The following is a 20,103-nucleotide window of genomic DNA, read 5'->3' as shown; positions in this document are numbered from 1 at the left end:
GAAATTACATTTCATTACAGTATCCTCAGAAATGTCAGACCCAATGTTATATAATTAGATATAATAATTTATATCTATACAGTATATCACAACATTATATATAATCACGTTTATTTCCCTTTTCCTCTACCTATAGAGAGATATGAAGAAGCTTTCATACACCTTAAGAAATCTTTTAACAACAGAGACAATAATGAATCCTCTAAAGCCAGATACGGAATTCTCCATGTTAAGTGCCGCAATGTTCTGGCAGCAGCTCAGGAATTATCCATATTGGCTGGTAAAAACCCCAATGAGTTGGAAATTCTCATGAAATTTCTGGATAAAAGGGAACGGCAAAGCCTATCACAGGTAACAATTTTGATTCATATAGTTTTCCATCATTCATGATTATCGAAGTACATAAAATTTATTTTTATACTCTTTCTTCTTTAACAGCAAATTTTTAAGTAGACCAAGTTTACAAAATCACTAGCTATTTGGTGTGAGCAGCTCCTTAGCAGACCCATGCACTGGGTTCTTGATTTATGGTTACAAACAACAGATTAATCCAGTGTGTAATTCAGAATTTAGGAAGAAGAACGGAATCCTTAGACGAAAAAGAGGTGCACGGATTGTGTCCCAAACCTTACGATACAAAATATATGAACCCAGTACTCTAGAAAAAGGCTGCATTTTACTGAAATCAAGAATAGTGTACTAAATAACATTTCACACAGGATTCAAAATATATGGATAGAAAGAACACCGTGATCACAACTCAAGATGGTGCTAAGGTTAGGTTCCCAAACCGTTAAAGCAACAAATATGAACCTAGCACTCAACTTAAAGGCATTTGTAAGGCGGTTTATTGTAGTACACGAAAAAAGACGTTTCGGTCAATATGACCTTCTTCAGTTACGTGTGGTATATAGATTGTGTAGAGCTTATAGGCATCTATCAGAAAGGACGATGGTGCTTTAGGCATTGAGGAGAATGATCTCTCTAAGGTAATGAGCTTGTCAGTATATAGGAGAGGGGCAAACGTGTCTCCAGATGCCTCCAGATTTTGTTGTCAAAATATATGGATTCCATTTCCAGAACTTTAAAAAAGGCTGAATTTTATGGAAATCAAGAAATAGTGTTTCGTTCTAATTGACCTTCATCATATATACACCAGTAGCATATAATTTCATAAATGCACAAAGATTAGACTCCAGCTGTTTCAGTTTCAAATAGCAGCCCCTGTGCTTGAAGATCTAGGAATGCCTGGTGCAATATAGCGGTTGTGACGTCCAAATGGCTACCATTGCGACAGACGTCGCAAACGCTCTATTGCACCCGGCATTCCTAGAGCATTGAAATAGAAAGCCGCTTCAATGGGAACATCCACTAAGCGCTGAACATACAGCTCCACAAATACATTTAAACATGGAAAAAAACCTTACAGAAATTAACAGATGAAAATTCTGAGAGCAGACCAAATCTAAAATTATTTAGCTATCTCTAAAAATAGTATTCTGTAAACTATAATGTAAGCTAACACATACAGATAATCTATATAGACATGTAATGGTGATCCATCAACCCTAACTGCTCCTAATGGTGCAATATGTCAGGCATGATTCATTGTTTTATAACATACCTCCTATTACTGACATCAGGTTGTGTCTATCAGGATTTCTCCTAGAACATATTTTTCATAAAACACCATTCCTTGTTTGCTGACATTTTGGCCACAGCTGCGGCATGCAACCTCTCCAGAATCCATAAATCAAGCAACAAATATTTTTTAAGGCTAAATAAAGTGATTCGTATTGAGATTCCAATGTGATTTGTAGTAAAAGTGTTTTATAGTGTCCCATTAAATCAATGTTTGCAGAGTTTTGGGCTTTTTTTTGTTGTTGTTGTTGCTGGTGATTTCAATGGAAATATGATCTTGTTTTATTAGACTTTTTTATTACAGTCTGTTAAACTCTTTAATCGGCAAGAAATAGCAATGCGTTTTTTGGATAACTTTATATCTTTCAGTAGCTCAGACTAACTTAGGGAGAATAAAAAGACAAAAATCAGGGTTATTGAAAAATATAAATCAACAGCCTAGTAAAAGAAAACAGCGCTTAAATGGTTAAACTTGTGTCACGTACCCGCTTCTCAGCACTTGACTTGGGGTTGCGCCTGCAAGGGTTAATCTATCTCCTCTCACTCAGTCCAGCATTCCACCTCTGTCCTATGCTGCAATGGGAGCATAAATCACACCCTGACACAGATCACGAACCCCGCTCATACACGCTGCCACCACTCACCAAACACATGGTCCCGGAAATATTACTACTACTTCTATCCGCCAAGCACCAGGATCATACACTCTAAGGCTATGGATTCTTTAGAGCATACAAGGTTCAACTTATTAAAGTTTTAAGCTTTAATAGAAAAGGTACAGTGCTTACAATAAAAGGATATAAAAATATGAAAATTAACAGTGACATCCAAATATGCAAAAACAGTGGTAAAATAAAAATGAAAAAATATTCAGAAATGTCTAAACTTTGTAGTCTGGCATTCTGCTCCCTGAGGGGAAGCCTAATTCATAGATTTAACATGGAGATCTGATTTCTAGACCAGCCTCTCATGTTAATATTCTAATTGCTTGATTGTGACTGGATCATGGTGACTCTACCAATGAATACATTATTTTTCTCTGAACACTGTTTGTATAACTTTTCTTTCTCATAGTAAATAGATTTTGTCAGGCTGCAATTTGGCGCCTTACTGCAGAGGCACCAGAAGTTGTGAAATGTTTCTACTTTGTGTGTTCTCAGGAATGCCCCCTGGGGATGAGACCAGGAAAACTGTCTTTTTCTCAGGAGAACATAAGTCATGACCTTTGTGAAGAGCTGCAGCCTAGAACATATGCTATGTTACTGCTAGTCATGCATTCATACAAATACATATTTCACTAAAACCTGTTATTGAAAGCTACATCAATTTAGGGTTGCAAATCTCCTCACTAGAGTTGAGCGATACCGTCCGATACTTCAAAGTATCGGATCGGAATGGATCGGCCGATCTTTAAAAAAAGTATCGGTATCGCCGATTCCGATACCGGAAGTCCCATTCAAGTCTATGGGACTTCCGGTATCGGAATAAGAAAAACCCTGTTTTTGCCTTGTACAGCCTCTCTGGGGTCTGTACGGGCCTTTCGGGGGGCTGTGCCGGCCTGCCAGGGGGTCTGTGCAGGCTCCGGTGGTCTGTGCCGGCCTGCCGGGGGGCTGTGCCGGCCTGCCGGTGGTCTGTGCAGGCTCCGGTGGTCTGTGCCGGCCTGCCGGGGGGGCTGTGCCAGCCTGCCGGTGGTCTGTGCAGGCTCCGGGGGGCTGTGCCGGCCTGCCGGGGGGCTGTGCCGGCCTGCCGGTGGTCTGTGCAGGCTCCGGGGGGCTGTGCCGGCCTGCCGGGGGGCTGTGCCGGCCTGCCGGTGGTCTGTGCAGGCTTCGGGGGTCTGTGCAGGCATCGTCCGATGGGACTACAAGTCCCATCGGACGATGCCTGCTACCATGACAGTGATTGACACATTAGCCAATGATGGGACAGTAGTAGTCCCATCATCCGGCTAATGTGTTGAATGTAAAAAAAAAATAAAAAAAAAAATTACATGCTACATACATACAACATGCATACTACATACATGCTACATTCTACATATATGCTACATTCATACTACATAAATACTACATACATACTACATATATACTACATGCATGCTACATACATACAACATGCATACTACATACATGCTACATTCATACTACATAAATACTACATGCAACATACATACTACATATATACTACATACATACTACATATATACTACATGCATGCTACATACATACTGCATGCTACATACATACTACATGCTACATACATACCACATATACTACATACATACTACATGCATGCTACATACATACCACATACATACTACATACATACTACATACATACTACATACATACTACATACATACTACATGCATGCTACATGCATGCTACATGCTACATACATAACACATACATACTACATGCATGCTACATACATACTACATGCTACATACATACCACATACATACTACATATATACTACATGCATGCTACATACATACTGCATGCTACATGCATGCTACATACATACTACATACATACTACATGCTACATACATACTACATATATACTACATGCATGCTACATACATACTGCATGCTACATGCATGCTACATACATACTACATACATACTACATGCTACATACATACCACATATATACTACATACATACTACATACAATACATTCATACAATACATACATAGACATACAGTACATATAACATAGAGTAACATACTTACCAATACTTGTCACATTGTTCCCCGAAGCCATTGTCTTTTCCGGAATAAATATTAACATAACAAACCACAAAAATACTCACCCACGATCCGAAGCAGTCCACGAGTGTGTCCCACGACGATCTTCGGTAGAGAACTGCAGCATCAGCTGATGCTGCCGTTCTCTACGGGCTGCAGGAATCCAATGACGGAAGGTAGGTATCCTTCCGCACTGTATTCCTCCGCCACTTAAAAAAAAAAAAAAGTCCCTAGTCTCGCTTTATGCCATTGCTGTGTGGGAATTTCCCACGCAGCAATGGCATAAAGTGAGACTAGGGACTTTTTTTTTTTTTAAGTGGAGGAGGAATACAGTGCGGAAGGATACCTACCTTCCGTCATTGGATTCCTGCAGCCCGTAGAGAACGGCAGCATCATCTGATGCTGCAGTTCTCTACCCAAGATCGTCGTGGGACACACTCGTGAACTGCTTCGGATCGTGGGTGAGTATTTTTGTGGTTTGTTATGTTAATATTTATTCCGGAAAAGACAATGGCTTCGGGGAACAATGTGACAAGTATTGGTAAGTATGTTACTCTATGTTATATGTACTGTATGTCTATGTATGTATTGTATGAATGTATTGTATGTATGTAGTATATATGTGGTATGTATGTAGCATGTAGTATGTATGTAGTATGTATGTAGCATGCATGTAGCATGCAGTATGTATGTAGCATGCATGTAGTATATATGTAGTATGTATGTAGCATGCATGTAGTATATATGTAGTATGTATGTAGCATGTATGTAGTATGTATGTGGTATGTATGTAGCATGTAGTATGTATGTAGCATGCATGTAGTATATATGTAGTATGTATGTAGCATGTAGTATGTATGTAGTATGTATGTAGTATGTATGTGGTATGTATGTAGTATGTATGTAGCATGCATGTAGCATGCATGTAGTATGTATGTAGTATGTATGTAGCATGCATGTAGTATGTATGTAGTATGTATGTAGTATATATGTAGTATGTATGTAGCATGTATGTAGTATGTATGTGGTATGTATGTAGCATGTAGTATGTATGTAGCATGCATGTAGTATATATGTAGTATGTATGTAGCATGTAGTATGTATGTAGTATGTATGTAGTATGTATGTGGTATGTATGTAGCATGCAGTATGTTTGTAGCATGTATGTAGTATATATGTAGTATGTATGTAGTATATATGTAGCATGTAGTATGTATGTAGCATGCATGTAGCATGCATGTAGTATGTATGTAGCATGTATGTAGTATGTATGTAGTATGTATGTAGCATGCAGTATGTATGTAGCATGTATGTAGTATATATGTAGTATGTATGTAGTATATATGTAGTATGTATGTAGCATGCATGTAGTATATATGTAGTATGTATGTAGCATGTAGTATGTATGTAGCATGTAGTATGTATGTAGCATGCATGTAGTATGTATGTAGTATTTTTTTTTTTTTTTTAACATTTAACACATTAGCTGGATGATGGGACTACTACTGTCCCATCATTGGCTAATGTGTCAATCACTGTCATGGTAGCAGGCATCGCCAGATGGGACTTGTAGTCCCATCGGACGATGCTTGCGCAGACCCCCGGACATCAGCACAGCCCCCCGGCAGGCCGGCACAGCCCCCCGGCAGGCCGGTACAGACCCCCACAGGGTGCACAGACCACCGGCAGGCCGGCACAGCCCCCCGGCAGGCCGGTACAGACCCCGGGCAGTCCACACAGCCCCCCGGCAGGCCGGCAGAGACCCCCGGAAGGCCCGAAATGACGGCGCATCATGATGCGCACACACCGCGCATCATGATGACGTCAGGCTGTCAATCAACTTTGAACTTCCGATTCCGATGCCGAATTCCGATATTGAAAAAATATCGGAAGTCGGTATCGGAATTCCGATACAGCAAGTATCGGCCGATACCCGATACTTGCGGTATCGGAATGCTCAACACTACTCCTCACCAATATTTTCTGAACAATTTATTCTTTGTGGTATTGTTGGAAATGGCCAAGTACAGCACTTTTTAAAGTAAATTTTCTTCTTTTTTTTGCTTCGTATTATTCATAGATGTTTGTTCCACCAGATTTTCCAAAATGGCAGAACTGGTTCATGAGTTTTATGCAAAATCAAAAAAGATCTTAATTTTTGTCTTTTACCTTTTTTGTACCTTTTTACAGCAAAAATTATGCTTTCTCCTAAAATGTTGCAAAAGATGTGCATAAATTCCAGATGTACATATAATCACTCCAGGGAGAAGAGCTGAATTAAACTTGAGCAAAAATGTGTCAACTTTGCAAAAAGGAACAAATGATGAATCAACCAAAAATATCTGGATACCCCAAACTAAAAAAAAAAAATACAAACACTTGTAACATAATCTTTGGAAAAGGTGCACATGATAAGAATAAGGCACAAATGAAAAAGTGGCAAAAAAAATACCAAAACACCAAAAAGTAGACACAAAAAGTCGCAAATGTAATGTTGCTCTCCAATCACCTATCCAGCTTCTGTTCAGCAGGCAATTGGGGAATGGAAAAGGCTAAACAGCTACACTAGACAGATACACGGGGGAACACATAGTGGGGTAAGGTGTATATGATTGTGTTGGAAATTTTTAAACTACAACTGTTTTATATTGACAACAGTTCCCTTATATATTATTATTATTATAGTGGTTTGAAAAAAACACTATATTGAAATCCGAACGCTGCTAACTTCTTATTATTATTATTATTCAGTTGATTTCCGCAATTAACGTGGCCCGAACCGCTACACGCACAGACTCCGTTGAGGTGTCGTTTCGAACCCAGCGTCCACGAGTGGTGTGCTAAGTATTTTTCGTGTCAATCGGATTTGTAGTTTTTGCGCAATTTGCGTTTGAAATTTTTTTTTCCCGTCATTGGAATGCATTGTCTCAATGCATTTCAATGGGAAAATGTTGCCAGAGTCAAAACATGCCCTGAGGCGATTGAAATGGCAGTTAAGTTCATTGATATGCGCAGGAAGACCTAGTTACTATGCCAACGCCTACGAACTTCACAGATTCTAGCAGATAATATCAGCTCTTAAAGCAAAACCCACAGCACAAATGCAAATCTAGCTATATCACATGACGCATGCCCCTGAGAGAGAATGTGCGCCAAAGTTGATTTAGAAGCCCAGTGGGCAAAACTAGCTCTTAAAGGGCCGACGCGCCAAAGTGATTCTTAAAGGGCCGGCGCGCCAAAGTGATTCTTAAAGGGCCGGCTCACGGAAATGAGTCTTAAAGGGCCGGCGCGCCAAATCGAAAGCTGAGTGACCCCAGGCTCCAAATCAGAGGCTGAGTCACCCCGGCCTCCAAATCGGAGGCTGATCGATCCTGGCCTACAAATCAGAGGCTGAGCCACCCTGGCCTCCAAATTGGACCCAGAGTGGCCCCGCCCAGCAAATTGGACCCAGAGTGACCCCGCCCACCAAATCAGACCCTGAGGGGCCCCGCCCACCAAATTGTACTCAGAGTGGCCCCACCCACCAAATCGGACCCTGAGGGGCCCCGCCCACCAAATCAGACCCAGAGTGGCCCCGCCCACCAAATCAGACCCTGAGGGGCCCCACCCACCAAATCAGACCCTGAGGGGCCCCGCCCACCAAATTGGACTCAGAGTGGCCCCACCCACCAAATCGGACACTGAGGGGCCCCGCCCACCAAATCAGACCCAGAGGGGCCCCGCCCACCAAATCGGACCCAGCGTTGCCTCGCCCACCAAATTAGACCCTGAGGGGCCCCGCTCACCAAATCGGACTCTGAGGGGCCCCGCCCACCAAATCAGACCCTGAGGGGCCCCGCCCACCAAATCGGACCCAGAGTGGCCCCGCCCACCAAATCGGACCCTGAGGGGCCCCGCCCACCAAATCGGACCCTGAGGGGCCCCGCCCACCAAATCGGACCCTGAGGGGCCCCGCCCACCAAATTGGACCCTGAGGGGCCCCGCTCACCAAATTGGACCCTGAGGGGCACCGCCCAAGAAATAAGACCCTGAGGGGCCCCGCCCACCAATTTGGACCCTGAGGGGCCCCACCCACAACATTGGACCCTGAGTGGCCCCACCCACAAAACCGGACCCTGAGTGATTCCATCCACCAATTCAAGCCCTGAGGAGCCCAGGCCACCGAATCGGATCCTGAGGGGCGCCACCCACCAAATCAGACCCTGAGGGGCCCCACAGGCCAAAGTGGCCCCTGAGAGGCACCCACAGTTAAAACAGATCCTGAGTTGAAAGTCTTGCAGGGGCAGCAGGCAAGTCTCTCTTAAAGGGCAGCCCGGGCTCCATTTCAAAGCACTATCTGTACTTCCTTCAGGAAATACACATCTAGTTATTATTATTACTAGCTGAAGAGCCCGGAGTTGCCCAGGCATAGTAACTAACTATTGTTAGTTATAACAAATTATAATGATTATATCTATATGTATAAAGCTGAGTGTACAGCCCTGCCCATTCCACAAAGCCACATTCACTATAATATCCCACATCATCCCATCAGCCAGAGCTACCAGACTACTACCCATAATATCCCACATCATCCAATCAGCCAGAGCCACTGGACTACTACCCCTAATATCCCACATCATCCCATCAGCCAGAGCCACCGGACAACTACCACTAATATCTCACATCATTCCGTCAGCCAGAGCTACCGGACTACTACCCATAATATCCCACATCGTCCCATCAGCCAGAGCCACCGGACTACTACCACTAATATCCCACATCATCCTGTCAGTCAGAGCTACCGGACAACTACACATAATATCCCACATCATCCCGTCAGCCAGAGCCACTGGACTACTACTCCTAATATCCCACATCATCCCGTCAGCCTGGAGTCAGAACCAGAGCGCTGTGTGGAACAATCCTAACTTCCATACCGGGGATCCATTTAAGAGAGGCCTGGGGTCAAAACCAAAGCGCTGGATGGATTTGCTTTGACTTCCATACCAATGATCCCTTTAAGAGGGAAGATGTGCCTACGGGATGGAGGATGTGTGATGGGTGGGTATATAGGCACGGGAGGGGGGATTCATTTCTGTCATGTGCTCTCTGCTCCTTTCAGGGGGGCAGACAATGGCTGGGAGCTTATGTTCCCAGGGATGCTATATATCTCCCACCATGTCAGTGTCTGCTGAGGTGTTGTCAAGTGGGAAAACTGTTGGTCATTGCAACCAATCACAGCTCAGCTACTTTTAACCAGCTCTGGTGAAATGAGAGATGCTTAGTGATTGTTTGCAAGGAAAACTGTTGCTCATAGCAACCAGTCACAGCTCAGCTTATTTTGAACAGCTCTGGTGAAATGAAAGATGCTTCGTGATTGGTTGGTGATACACACACACATTCATTTTTATATATAGAGATTATTTTTATTATTATTATTATTCATTTTTATAACGCCATTTATTCCATGGCACTTTTACAGTAACAAAGTGTAAGAGGGTAAAAACTGTTGAAAAACCTTCTTACAAGAGACACCTTTTCGGCTATTCTGCCCTCACCAAAATGTTATTGAATTTGATTTTGATTTCTGCCATGCTGACATTCCATAATTTGGGCATATCACTATTTTTGCTTGTATAAAATATGCTGTAATGTTGCACTGAGCTGTGTTTGATTGAGGAATATGTCAGGAATGACTCAGCAGCATTGCTGAATGAGTGCGAGGGTGGCTCGGAGAACGTCAGATGTAGCATCCATTGGTGTTGTAGTAGTATTTTACTTGTATTTTGTGGGTCAGCAGTGGGTGGATTGGTTGCGACTGAGTTAAGCGGAAGTGTAATATGGAATCAAGTGAAAGACAAATGGTTGCTTGTAGAAGAGAGAGGGAATGCATGCGACAGAAAAAGAAGGAACCCGTGAAAGAGGAAAGAAGAAAAAGAGGTTGTCACTAGAGATGAGCAAACTTTTCAAGTAAGCCATTGGCCATTCATGATGTATCAGGGTCTGGGCTAGCATTTACAGCTTTGAATTGAAGTTTCAATGAGGACCTGGTGACTAAAGGGCCTATCACACTAAGCGATATCGCTAGCAATATCGCTATAACTTGTGACGTTATAGCGATATTGCTAGCGATATCGCTGTGTCTGATACTTACCTACAACCCGCTCCCCCGCTGCTTATCGCTGATCGCGCGAGAACGTCCAGGACTGGAGCCGGGCGGGAGGACGCAGGATTGCCTGGTGTGACAGGTAAGTAGCGACCACCGTCCCCAGCGATGTTGCTAGTGAGATGTGCCTGTTTGGCAGCTCACTAGCAACCACTTAGCGATGTACCAGCGATCCTGACCGCATTATATCGCTGATCGGGATCGCTGGTACATCGTTAAGTGTGACAGTACCTTTAGAGAGTGGTGTAAGCCTTATTAACTGGAAGCCCTGATACCTCATGCAACACCTGCAAATTTTCTTTTTATTCCGGCAACATTCAGGCACAAACATCACACAGTGTCAGGTGGAGGCCCTAGAGGAGGCATAAGCAGTGGAAGAAGTGTTAGATACAGAGGTTTTTCCTGCAAATCTTGGGATTCAAAGACTTGTGGCGCAGCCCCTGCCCCCACAGCCACCAGAGCCACCCAGTGCCCAGTCAGCAAGATGTAACGCCTCTGCCCATGTTTGCTTGTCCAGTTGTCAGTGGTGAAATGCACCCTGGCAGACATAGATTTTTTTTCAGGCAATGGGTGATGTCTGTGACATGCTGGTGTAACGCAAGCACAGCTTTCCTAGAGAAGTAATGGCGACTGGGCAACTGGTACTGGGGGACTGCAATGGCAATCAACTTTCTGAAGCTGTCTGTATCCATAAGGTGGAAAGGCAACATTTCCCTGGCCAACATATTGTAGATGTTGAAGTTCAAACTCTTAGCTTTGGCATGTGAAGGTGGAAACATTCTGTCATGTGACCACAATTGTGGGACCGAGGGCTGGCTACTGTGCTGAGAGAGACTGGAGTACAGAAAACTTGACAAACTTCTGGACTATGAGTGAAATGCAGGCAGAGATGTTATGGTAGATTGAGAAAGATGTGTTGAGCTAGGTGACACAAAAACAGCAGGCATCTCCACTTCCGTAACAGCTCTCATCCTGACTAGGGGGTAAACAAGTGGAGTTTCTGCAGATGGAGACATGTGTGAAAAGACTTGGCATTGTGATGGAATCGGAAGAAGCCCCAGATGTGGTTGATGGGATGGCCGGTGGTTGGCGAGGCCCGCTAGTCGGCATTTTAGTGCAGTGAGATTCCCAAAAGGACCTCTATAACCAACAGTCAGCTGGGTTACCTTTTAAGGGAAGGTGGGAGTGGTCACCCCCTGCATCAGCAAACAGACCAGCTATGTAATTACACCAGCGGCCACCGGTAAAAACTGATATTAACCCCCGATGGCCTGAAACGAAAAAAGTTTTAATGTTAGAATGCAGATCTGCCACAGATCCAAAAATAGATAGTGACACACTGAAGGCCACATTAACTCAATGCTCAGACACCACATGGGTATCCATTGGACCATAAAAGGCTTTGGATAATGATGTCAATGAGGTGAATCCTAGCTGAAAGCACAACAAAGAGCAATAGGCCAATAGGGAAGGGAACGGAGCCCAACTCTGGAGTCGAGCCATGTGTAACAAGTCTAGTAGTGTGTGTGAGACCATATTATAAAGTTTATAATGTCAGATTTGAGACTGAGCCTAGAAACCCATCTGAAACAGGTCAGAAAGAGAGTCTGCCTTTTGGTGATAGAAAGGTAGACCCATCTGTGAATGATGAGGACAAAGGCTACCTTGAATACATGAGAGAGATGCCAAGCAGCTGGGCGTTTCACCATCTGATTTGCACCTACATGGAGAGCAGTTCCTTGCATGTTTTGTATTTCACACTATACTCATTAGTCTCCCAATTAAATTTTCAGGTACTTGTTCCTCTCTTACCAGGCAGTTTTGCATTTTTTAGTGTGTATAAAGGACTAGTTGTGTAAATCAGTGGCAATCTTGAACTGGGATTTAATTCTCTTATATGCACTGGCTCAGTCATCACTACTCACTTGCTTCACTCATGCAGTGTTTAACACACAAATGTAGCCCCTTAATTTCAAACCAGTAACATAACATACATAGTGCTGTAGCATAGAATGGCATTGCCTAAAATACCTAATTAACCCCTTCAAGTTCCATGATGTATCTATACGTGATGGAGTGAAACGAGTACCTGACCAATGAGATATAGATACGTCATGGCGATTGCACGGACACAGGAGCAGTGCATGCGTGATCGCCACAAGGTTTTTCAATAACATGGTTGCTGACACCTGGCTCTCTCTGCCAGGAGTGGTGCCCAAACCGCCCCTGGCAGTGTAACCCCCTAAGTGCTGGCTCCTTCGCCCGTCCGATAGGTGTCCCCACGAAGTCATCGCAAGGGCCCGATAGATGTCATAGTGACACAAGGCCGTCATGATGACATGGTTACCAGGCTATGGAAAGCCTCCTAGACCAGAGCATGGTCTAAGGGGCTTATGTTGGTGGAGCACTGACAGGTATAAAACATTGCATGGTTCACACGCTGTCAAAAGACAGCGTGAGCGCTCAGCTGTGATCAGAGATAAAAAGTTTAGCACCGGTCTCTAGTGTCAGCAGGTGGGACTACTGATCCCATCATCCGACACCTGCTGCCGCTAATAACAGTGAGAGCAGGAGCGGCGGATGAGAGTATTCATCAGTCACTCCTGTGCTTGAAATAAATAATTAAAAAAAAACCCAGCATGGGTTCCCCTGTAGTTTAGATAACCAGCCAGGCAAAACCAACAGCTGGGGGCTACAATCCTCAGCTGTCAGCTTCAACAAGGCTAGCTATCAAAAATAGAGGTGTCTCCACGCTGTTTTTTAACTATTTAAATAAATAATTTAAAAAAGCGGCATGGGGTCACCCCCATTTTTGACAACCAGCCTTGCTAAAGCAGACAGCTGTGGGCTGGTATTCTCAGGCTGTTAAGAGGCTATGGATATTGGCCCCCCAGCCTAAAAATAGCAGCATGCAGCTGCGTAGAAAAAGCACGTCTATTAGATGCACTTTGCCAGCTCTTTCCACTTGCCCTGTAGTGGTGGCTAGAGTGGTTCATAATTATGAGCTGTCACCTTTTGTATTGTCAGATGACATCAAGCCCACGGATTAGTAATTAAGAGGCGTCTATAAGACACCTATCCATTACTTTTCTTTTCAATGTTTTGTTTATTGAAATCTGCAAAGGTTACATACAATATCCAACAAAATGTTGTGAAAAATGCCATATAACCTACAAACTTCACTTTTCGAAGGTTAAACAGTGCAACATTCAATGTCCATCTATGACATTGGCCACCAGAGAATAGAAATCTAATGGCTGACGCAGTTCTGAGGAGACATTAAGTAATCAAAATATAACTGCGTAGAGGTCTAGATCTCTACTGTCTCCGCAACATCACCTACCAAACCAATATCATGATGTCTAACAAATACAAAGAATCAGTATAGAAAATAGAGGTAAAGAGGGTAGAGTATAGACAAGGTGGAGTCTAAAGATAGGGGGGGGGAACAATGATAGACATATAACATGTCTACATTATATTAAGATAGGCCAAAGAGGTCATTATACTCTTGTTATCTTTTAATAGTGGATGTGAACCGAGTACATGGGCGCCAGATTCTTTCAAAGGATGAATAAGAGCCATTCACTAGGGCTGTGAGCTTGGCAACCTGGAATAGCATATCAACCTTATCCTGTAGCTGGGTGTAGCTGGAGTAGCCTTTGTTTTCCAGTACGTGTGTTTTAACAGCTTCGGTGCTGAAAGTATATGTTGCCCTAACAGTGCAATACTCTTGTGTTCAGCCGGTGACAAAAAATTTAAAAGTACTATTTCTGGTGTTAATTTGAGAGTTCTGCCCACTATTTTCCAAATGAGATTTTCTACCTCATGCCAGAATAGTAATAGTGGTGGGCAGGACCACCATATGTGCAAATAAGTGCCCTCCGAGTCTTCGCATCTCCAGCATTTAATAGAAGATCCTACTTGCCAATGACTATTTTGTTTAGGTGTGATATACCATCTTGCAATAATTTTAAAAGAATTCTCTTGTGCCCTAATGCACTGTGATGGTCCATGAGAGGAATTATACATGTGTGAAATTTGGCTGGGAGTGAACCTGTAACCCAAATCCTTTTCCTAGTATGTTATGTAAGCTCTTTTATGACAGCAAATCAAGGCATTCAGGATCTGGTAAGTGGACAACATTATCTTCTTGGGCATATGTGTTGCGCAAAGAGACTCAAACGATGTTAATGGGCGCGTAATGTCCGACTTTAAAAGATATCGTGCCAAATAATCTCTAATAGAGCCGAAATGTATAAAAGTTAAATTTGAAAGGCCCAGCAGTTCCTTCAGTGTGTGAAGCGAGGGGAGTGTCCCATCCACAATAACCTATCAACAGCTATATTTGCTAAAAACCTGGGTTTCGTCACATCGTTGTCTCATGAGTAAGACGACTGAGGGGCGATCTAATAACCATGTATAAGTATATAAGGGGACAATACAAATATCTCTCCAAGGATCTGCTTATGCCAAGGAAGGTGACGGTCACAAGGGGGCATTCTCTGCGTCTGGAGGAGAAAAGTTTTTCCACCAACATAGAAGAGGATTCTTTACAGTTTGGACAGTGAGAATCTGGAATTCCCTGCCTGAGGAGGTGGTGATGGCGAATTCAGTCGAAGGGTTCAAGAGAGGCCTGAATGTCTTCCTGGAGCGTAACAATATTGTATCTTACAGTTATTGTTAGGTTCTTTAGAAGGAAGTAGATCTGGGGATTTATTCTGACAGAATTTTATAGGCTGAACTGGATGGACTAATGTCTTTTTTCGGCCTTACTAACTATGTTACTATGTTACTATGAGTAAGACGCGTGTGGCATTATGTCAGCCAATTTAAGTAAAGGGGATAGAGGAGGAGCTAGAGTGCTTACTAAACCCTTCCATAGTTTTAAAGTAGCTTTAGTGTGTACATTCTGTAACATTTTGCTTGGGTCTTTATAAGAGCACGTCAGGAACATGGATCTCAGGGGGTATGGGGCTAGTGCTTCCTCCGCCTCAATCCATTCTTTATTATTAGGTGACCTCAGCAAGTCTACCACTCTAGTCAGCATTGCAGAGTGATAATACGTTAAGATGTCTGGGGCCCCCATTCCTCTCCTAGGCTTACTTAATGTTAAAGTCCTATAAGCTAAGCGGGGCCTCTGCTTTTTCCAGATATACCTGTGGAATAGCGAATTAATTTGAGCGAGATACGATTTGGGGATGGTTATAGTGAGCATTTGGAAGAAAAGGCTATTTGCCGAAACGTACGTTGAGGGGGGTCATACCTGGGTGGACCTCCACTTACCATTCCAACAGGTAAAGATGGTTTCATGTGTCATCATGATATAGTGTTATCTTTATATTAGTACATCCTGTTGGGCTGTTTATGTAATATGTATAGTCTGGGGATGGGTGCTACATTTCTAATGTTACCAGCATAATCATGTTTAAGCAACCTGTTCTCCCCTATACTGTCCATAAGCCCAGTGTATGCCCCACTTGGTCGCCCTCGTGCTACCATGGTCATGTTTGACTTGTTTTCATCCTCCTTATACCTTGGTCATATTACAATAAAGATTCAATTTTTTACCTTTTGAATTTATTTAGTCTTTTGGACTTTTTTGATCGCCTGTTTTTTCTTGTGTCTATGTTCATGCTTTTTGCGATTGTCCATATTTTCCTCTTGCATATTAACCCTCTACTCAATAGTACATGTCTTTAATAGTGTATATGGGTTTCTTATCCTTAATTTGGTTATATTGGAGAAGGTGTAATACCTTATGTACATTATCCTTCCCCTCTCTTCCACTTGCAAAACCAGTTTGGTTTAAAGAAATCAAGTTTGGCAATAAGTTGGCCGGCCTTTTTGCAATCAGCCCAGCTAGTAATTTTAGGTCCACATTAAGAAGGGAGATTGGCCTGTAACTGCTACACAGCTCAGGGTCTTTCCCCTCCTTGTGTATTAGAGAAATTCTAGCTGTAAGCATTTGGTACGGTAGTGGATGACCTTGTAGTACTGCATTGCAAACGTTTAACAAATGCGGAAGTAGAAGAGTGGAGAAGGACTTATAGTACATGGCTGTGAACCCATCTGGACCAGGCGCTTTCCCTTTCGGATACCTCGACAGGGCAGACTGTAGCTCACCCAATGAGAAGGTTCTAGTGAGGTGTTGTTTTTGAGCATCCGACAGGACAGGTAGATTCAAGTTGCCCAAAAAGGACACCTAGCCATTACAAATCATATAGTTGTAAGGTAAATAAAGACACAGCCTGAATAAAGTCCTTTATTAGAACTAAAACAAAACACAGTTTTACTTTTTATTTAAAAATGTATTTTAAACTAAAATAATAAAACAATACTATACCATACCTGTTTGTTGTTCTGTCTCATGCCGTAATCCATGTCTAGGGGAGAAACAGTTAAAAGACAGAAATATAAAATAAATTAAAGCTCTCAGAATGAAGTGATGCAAAAATAATTATTTTTTAGATAAAATATTTTTATTGTGTAAAAGCACCAAAACATAAAAAAATTAATATTGCATACTCATCATAACCTGTAATCATACTGACCCAAATAATAAAGTTGCCTTATCAATTTTTGCACACACAGAAAGGCATTAAAAAGTCCTACAAAACAATTCCTGAATTGTTGTTTTTTGTTCATTTTGCCTCCCAAAAATCGGAATGGAAAGCAATCAAAAAATGACCGAAAATAGCACCAATAAAAATGTCATGTTGTCACGCAAAAAACATGCCCTCACATGACTGTCAGCACAAATATGGAAAAACCATTGCTCTCAAAAATATAATGATGCAAAAAAATTTTTTTGCAAAAAAGTGTCTTTTAGTTTGTGACAGCAGACAAACATAAAAAAACAAAATAAATCTGGTATCATTGCAATTGCACCAACCCAAAGAATAAAGTTGTCGAATCACTTATATTGAACCGGGTATGGCATAGAAAATAAATAAAACTAATTTTTCACCTGCTGGTGATTTGTTCATTCTGCCTCCCAAACATTGCAGTAAGGCTCAGCACACATTTATCCTGCACTCTACGCTGAGTGCTTACACCGGGGTTTCTTTGTAACTCTGTGAAATATGTGATTCAGTTGGAACTCCAAACAGAAGATTCCTTATAATGAGGTAAATGGAGGCACTGTGGATGCTGTATGGCTCCAGCAGTGTCCATCTTTTATGGCATGCATAAAAGTGCAGTTGGCCACAGTTTTTGTTGTGCTGAAAAGAGGCCAAACAAAGTCTAGAGTAACTCTGCTGCCTCTTTATAGTAAATTGATCTCTCAGGGGTTTTATTTGAATCATGTCATTCAGAGATTTAGATGGAAACCCCAATGTAAGTTCTCAGTATTGCTCACAAGATAAATGTGATCCAAAATGTTATATAAAATGTTCCCAATAAAAGCTTCTACTCAATCCACAAAAAAGCAAGTCCCCACTAAGGTCCATCAACTTTCAATGGAAATATACACTCACTGGCCACTTTATTAGGTACACCTGTCCAACTGTGTGTTAAGACTTAATTTCTAATCTGCCAATCACATGGCGGCAACTCAGTGCATTTAGGCATGTAGACATGGTCAAGACAATCTCCTGCAGTTCAAACCGAGCATCAGTATGGGGAAGAAAGGTGATTTGAGTGCCTTTGAACGTGGCATGATTGTTGGTGCCAGAAGGGCTGGTCTGAGTATTTCAGAAACTGCTGATCTACTGGGATTTTCACGCACAACCATCTCTAGGGTTTACAGAGAATGGTCCGAAAAAGAAAAAAAATCCAGTGAGCGGCAGTTCTGTGGCCGGAAATGCCTTGTTGATGCCAGAGGTCAGAGGAGAATGGGCAGACTGGTTCGAGCTGATAGAAAGGCAACAGTGACTCAAATTGCCACCCGTTACAACCAAGGTAGGCAGAAGAGCATCTCTGAACGCACAGTGCGTCGAACTTTGAGGCAGATGGGCTACAGCAGCAGAAGACCACACCGGGTACCACTCCTCTCAGCTAAGAACAGGAAACTGAGGCTACAATTTGCACAAGCTCATCGAAATTGGACAGTAGAAGATTGGAAAAACGTTGCCTGGTCTGATGAGTCTCGATTTCTGCTGCGACATTCGGATGGTAGGGTCAGAATTTGGCGTAAACAACATGAAAGCATGGATCCATCCTGCCTTGTATCAACGGTTCAGGCTGGTGGTGGTGGTGTCATGGTGTGGGGAATTTTTTCTTGGCACTCTTTGGGCCCCTTGGTACCAATTGAGCATCGTTGCAACGCCACAGCCTACCTGAGTATTGTTGCTGACCATGTCCATCCCTTTATGACCACAATGTACCCAACATCTGATGGCTACTTTCAGCAGGATAATGCGCCATGTCATAAAGCTCGAATCATCTCAGATTGGTTTCTTGAACATGACAATGAGTTCACTGTACTCAAATGGCCTGCTCAGTCACCAGATCTCAATCCAATAGAGCATCTTTGGGATGTGGTGGAATGGGAGATTCGCATCAGGGATGTGCAGCCGACAAATCTGCGCCAACTGTGTGATGCCATCATGTCAATATGGTCCAAAATCTCTGAGGAATGCTTCCAGCACCTTGTTGAATCTCTGCCACGAAGAATTGAGGCAGTTCTGAAGGCAAAAGGGGGTCCAACCCGTTACTAGCATGGTGTACCTAATAAAGTGGCCAGTGAGTGTAGGTGGTGTCTGTGTTACTTCTAGTACAAAGGCTCTGGAAAAGCAAAATAGCTCCTCGCCCCCCAAAAAAATTCAGAAAATTCTGCACTCCCAGTTCCTAATGCCCTCTCCCTTCGGAGCCCCACAGTGTGCCTAAACCACATTTAGCATCCACATGTTTGGCATTTCTGTATCAATGGGAGCTCAGCTAATTTATGGGTGCATGTCTCCAGAAGTATGGGCATGATGTACTGGGTACTGCAACAGAATGGGCACTAGAATGTATGGGCACTACAATAGCAGACTTGCAATTTTCACTCAGCAACATCCACTGCTGATTTTTTATGGATAACACCCATGACATCAAATCCTCACTACACTTGTAGATAAATTCCCAGAGGGGTGTAATTTCCAAAATGTGGTCACATGAGGGGAATATTCTGATCTTCTTTTAGGACTTAGGGGTTCTGTATATGGAGTCTGCAAACTATTCTAGGAAAATCTGTGCTCCAGAAGGCATATAGCGCTCCGTCCCTCCCGAGTCTCCCTGTGTGGTTAAGCAGTACTGTACAGCCACATATGGGGGATTTCTACATTCTTTCTATGTTCTGCAGAAATTGTTTGACAGATTTTTTTTTACCCAATTGCTCAAGTGAAAATGTAAAATCTGGGGCTAAAACAAATTTTTTGTAGTAAAAATGTGAAGATTTTTTCATTCTTCAGCAAAAGCTGAATTCCAATATGGGGCTTCTTCTTTTCTGAGCTTTGAACTGTGCCTCGAAAGTTATTTTTCCATCACAATGGTGTACTAAGGTGAAATTGCACAACAAATTTTGGGTTCCATTTTCTCCTGCTACCCTTGTACCATTTTTGTGGTAAAAATGTTTTTTTTTT

General features: G+C 42.6%; 1 protein-coding gene across 1 annotated transcript in view; it reads left to right on the top strand.

Annotated features, from left to right (window-relative positions):
* TTC34 (tetratricopeptide repeat domain 34) overlaps nt 1-20,103 on the top strand; it is a 221,094-nt gene that overhangs the window by 115,385 nt on the left and 85,606 nt on the right. The window contains exon 7 of the mRNA XM_073561693.1: nt 137-351. Within this exon, the coding sequence (XP_073417794.1) occupies nt 137-351 (215 nt within the window). The remainder of the gene's footprint in view (nt 1-136; nt 352-20,103) is intronic.

Source organism: Dendrobates tinctorius, unplaced genomic scaffold, assembly GCF_039654945.1.
Source record: "Dendrobates tinctorius isolate UK_male_01 unplaced genomic scaffold, ASM3965494v1 ptg000326l, whole genome shotgun sequence".
Taxonomy (NCBI): Eukaryota; Metazoa; Chordata; class Amphibia; order Anura; family Dendrobatidae; genus Dendrobates; species Dendrobates tinctorius.
This window is presented reverse-complemented; position numbering and strand designations above follow the sequence as displayed.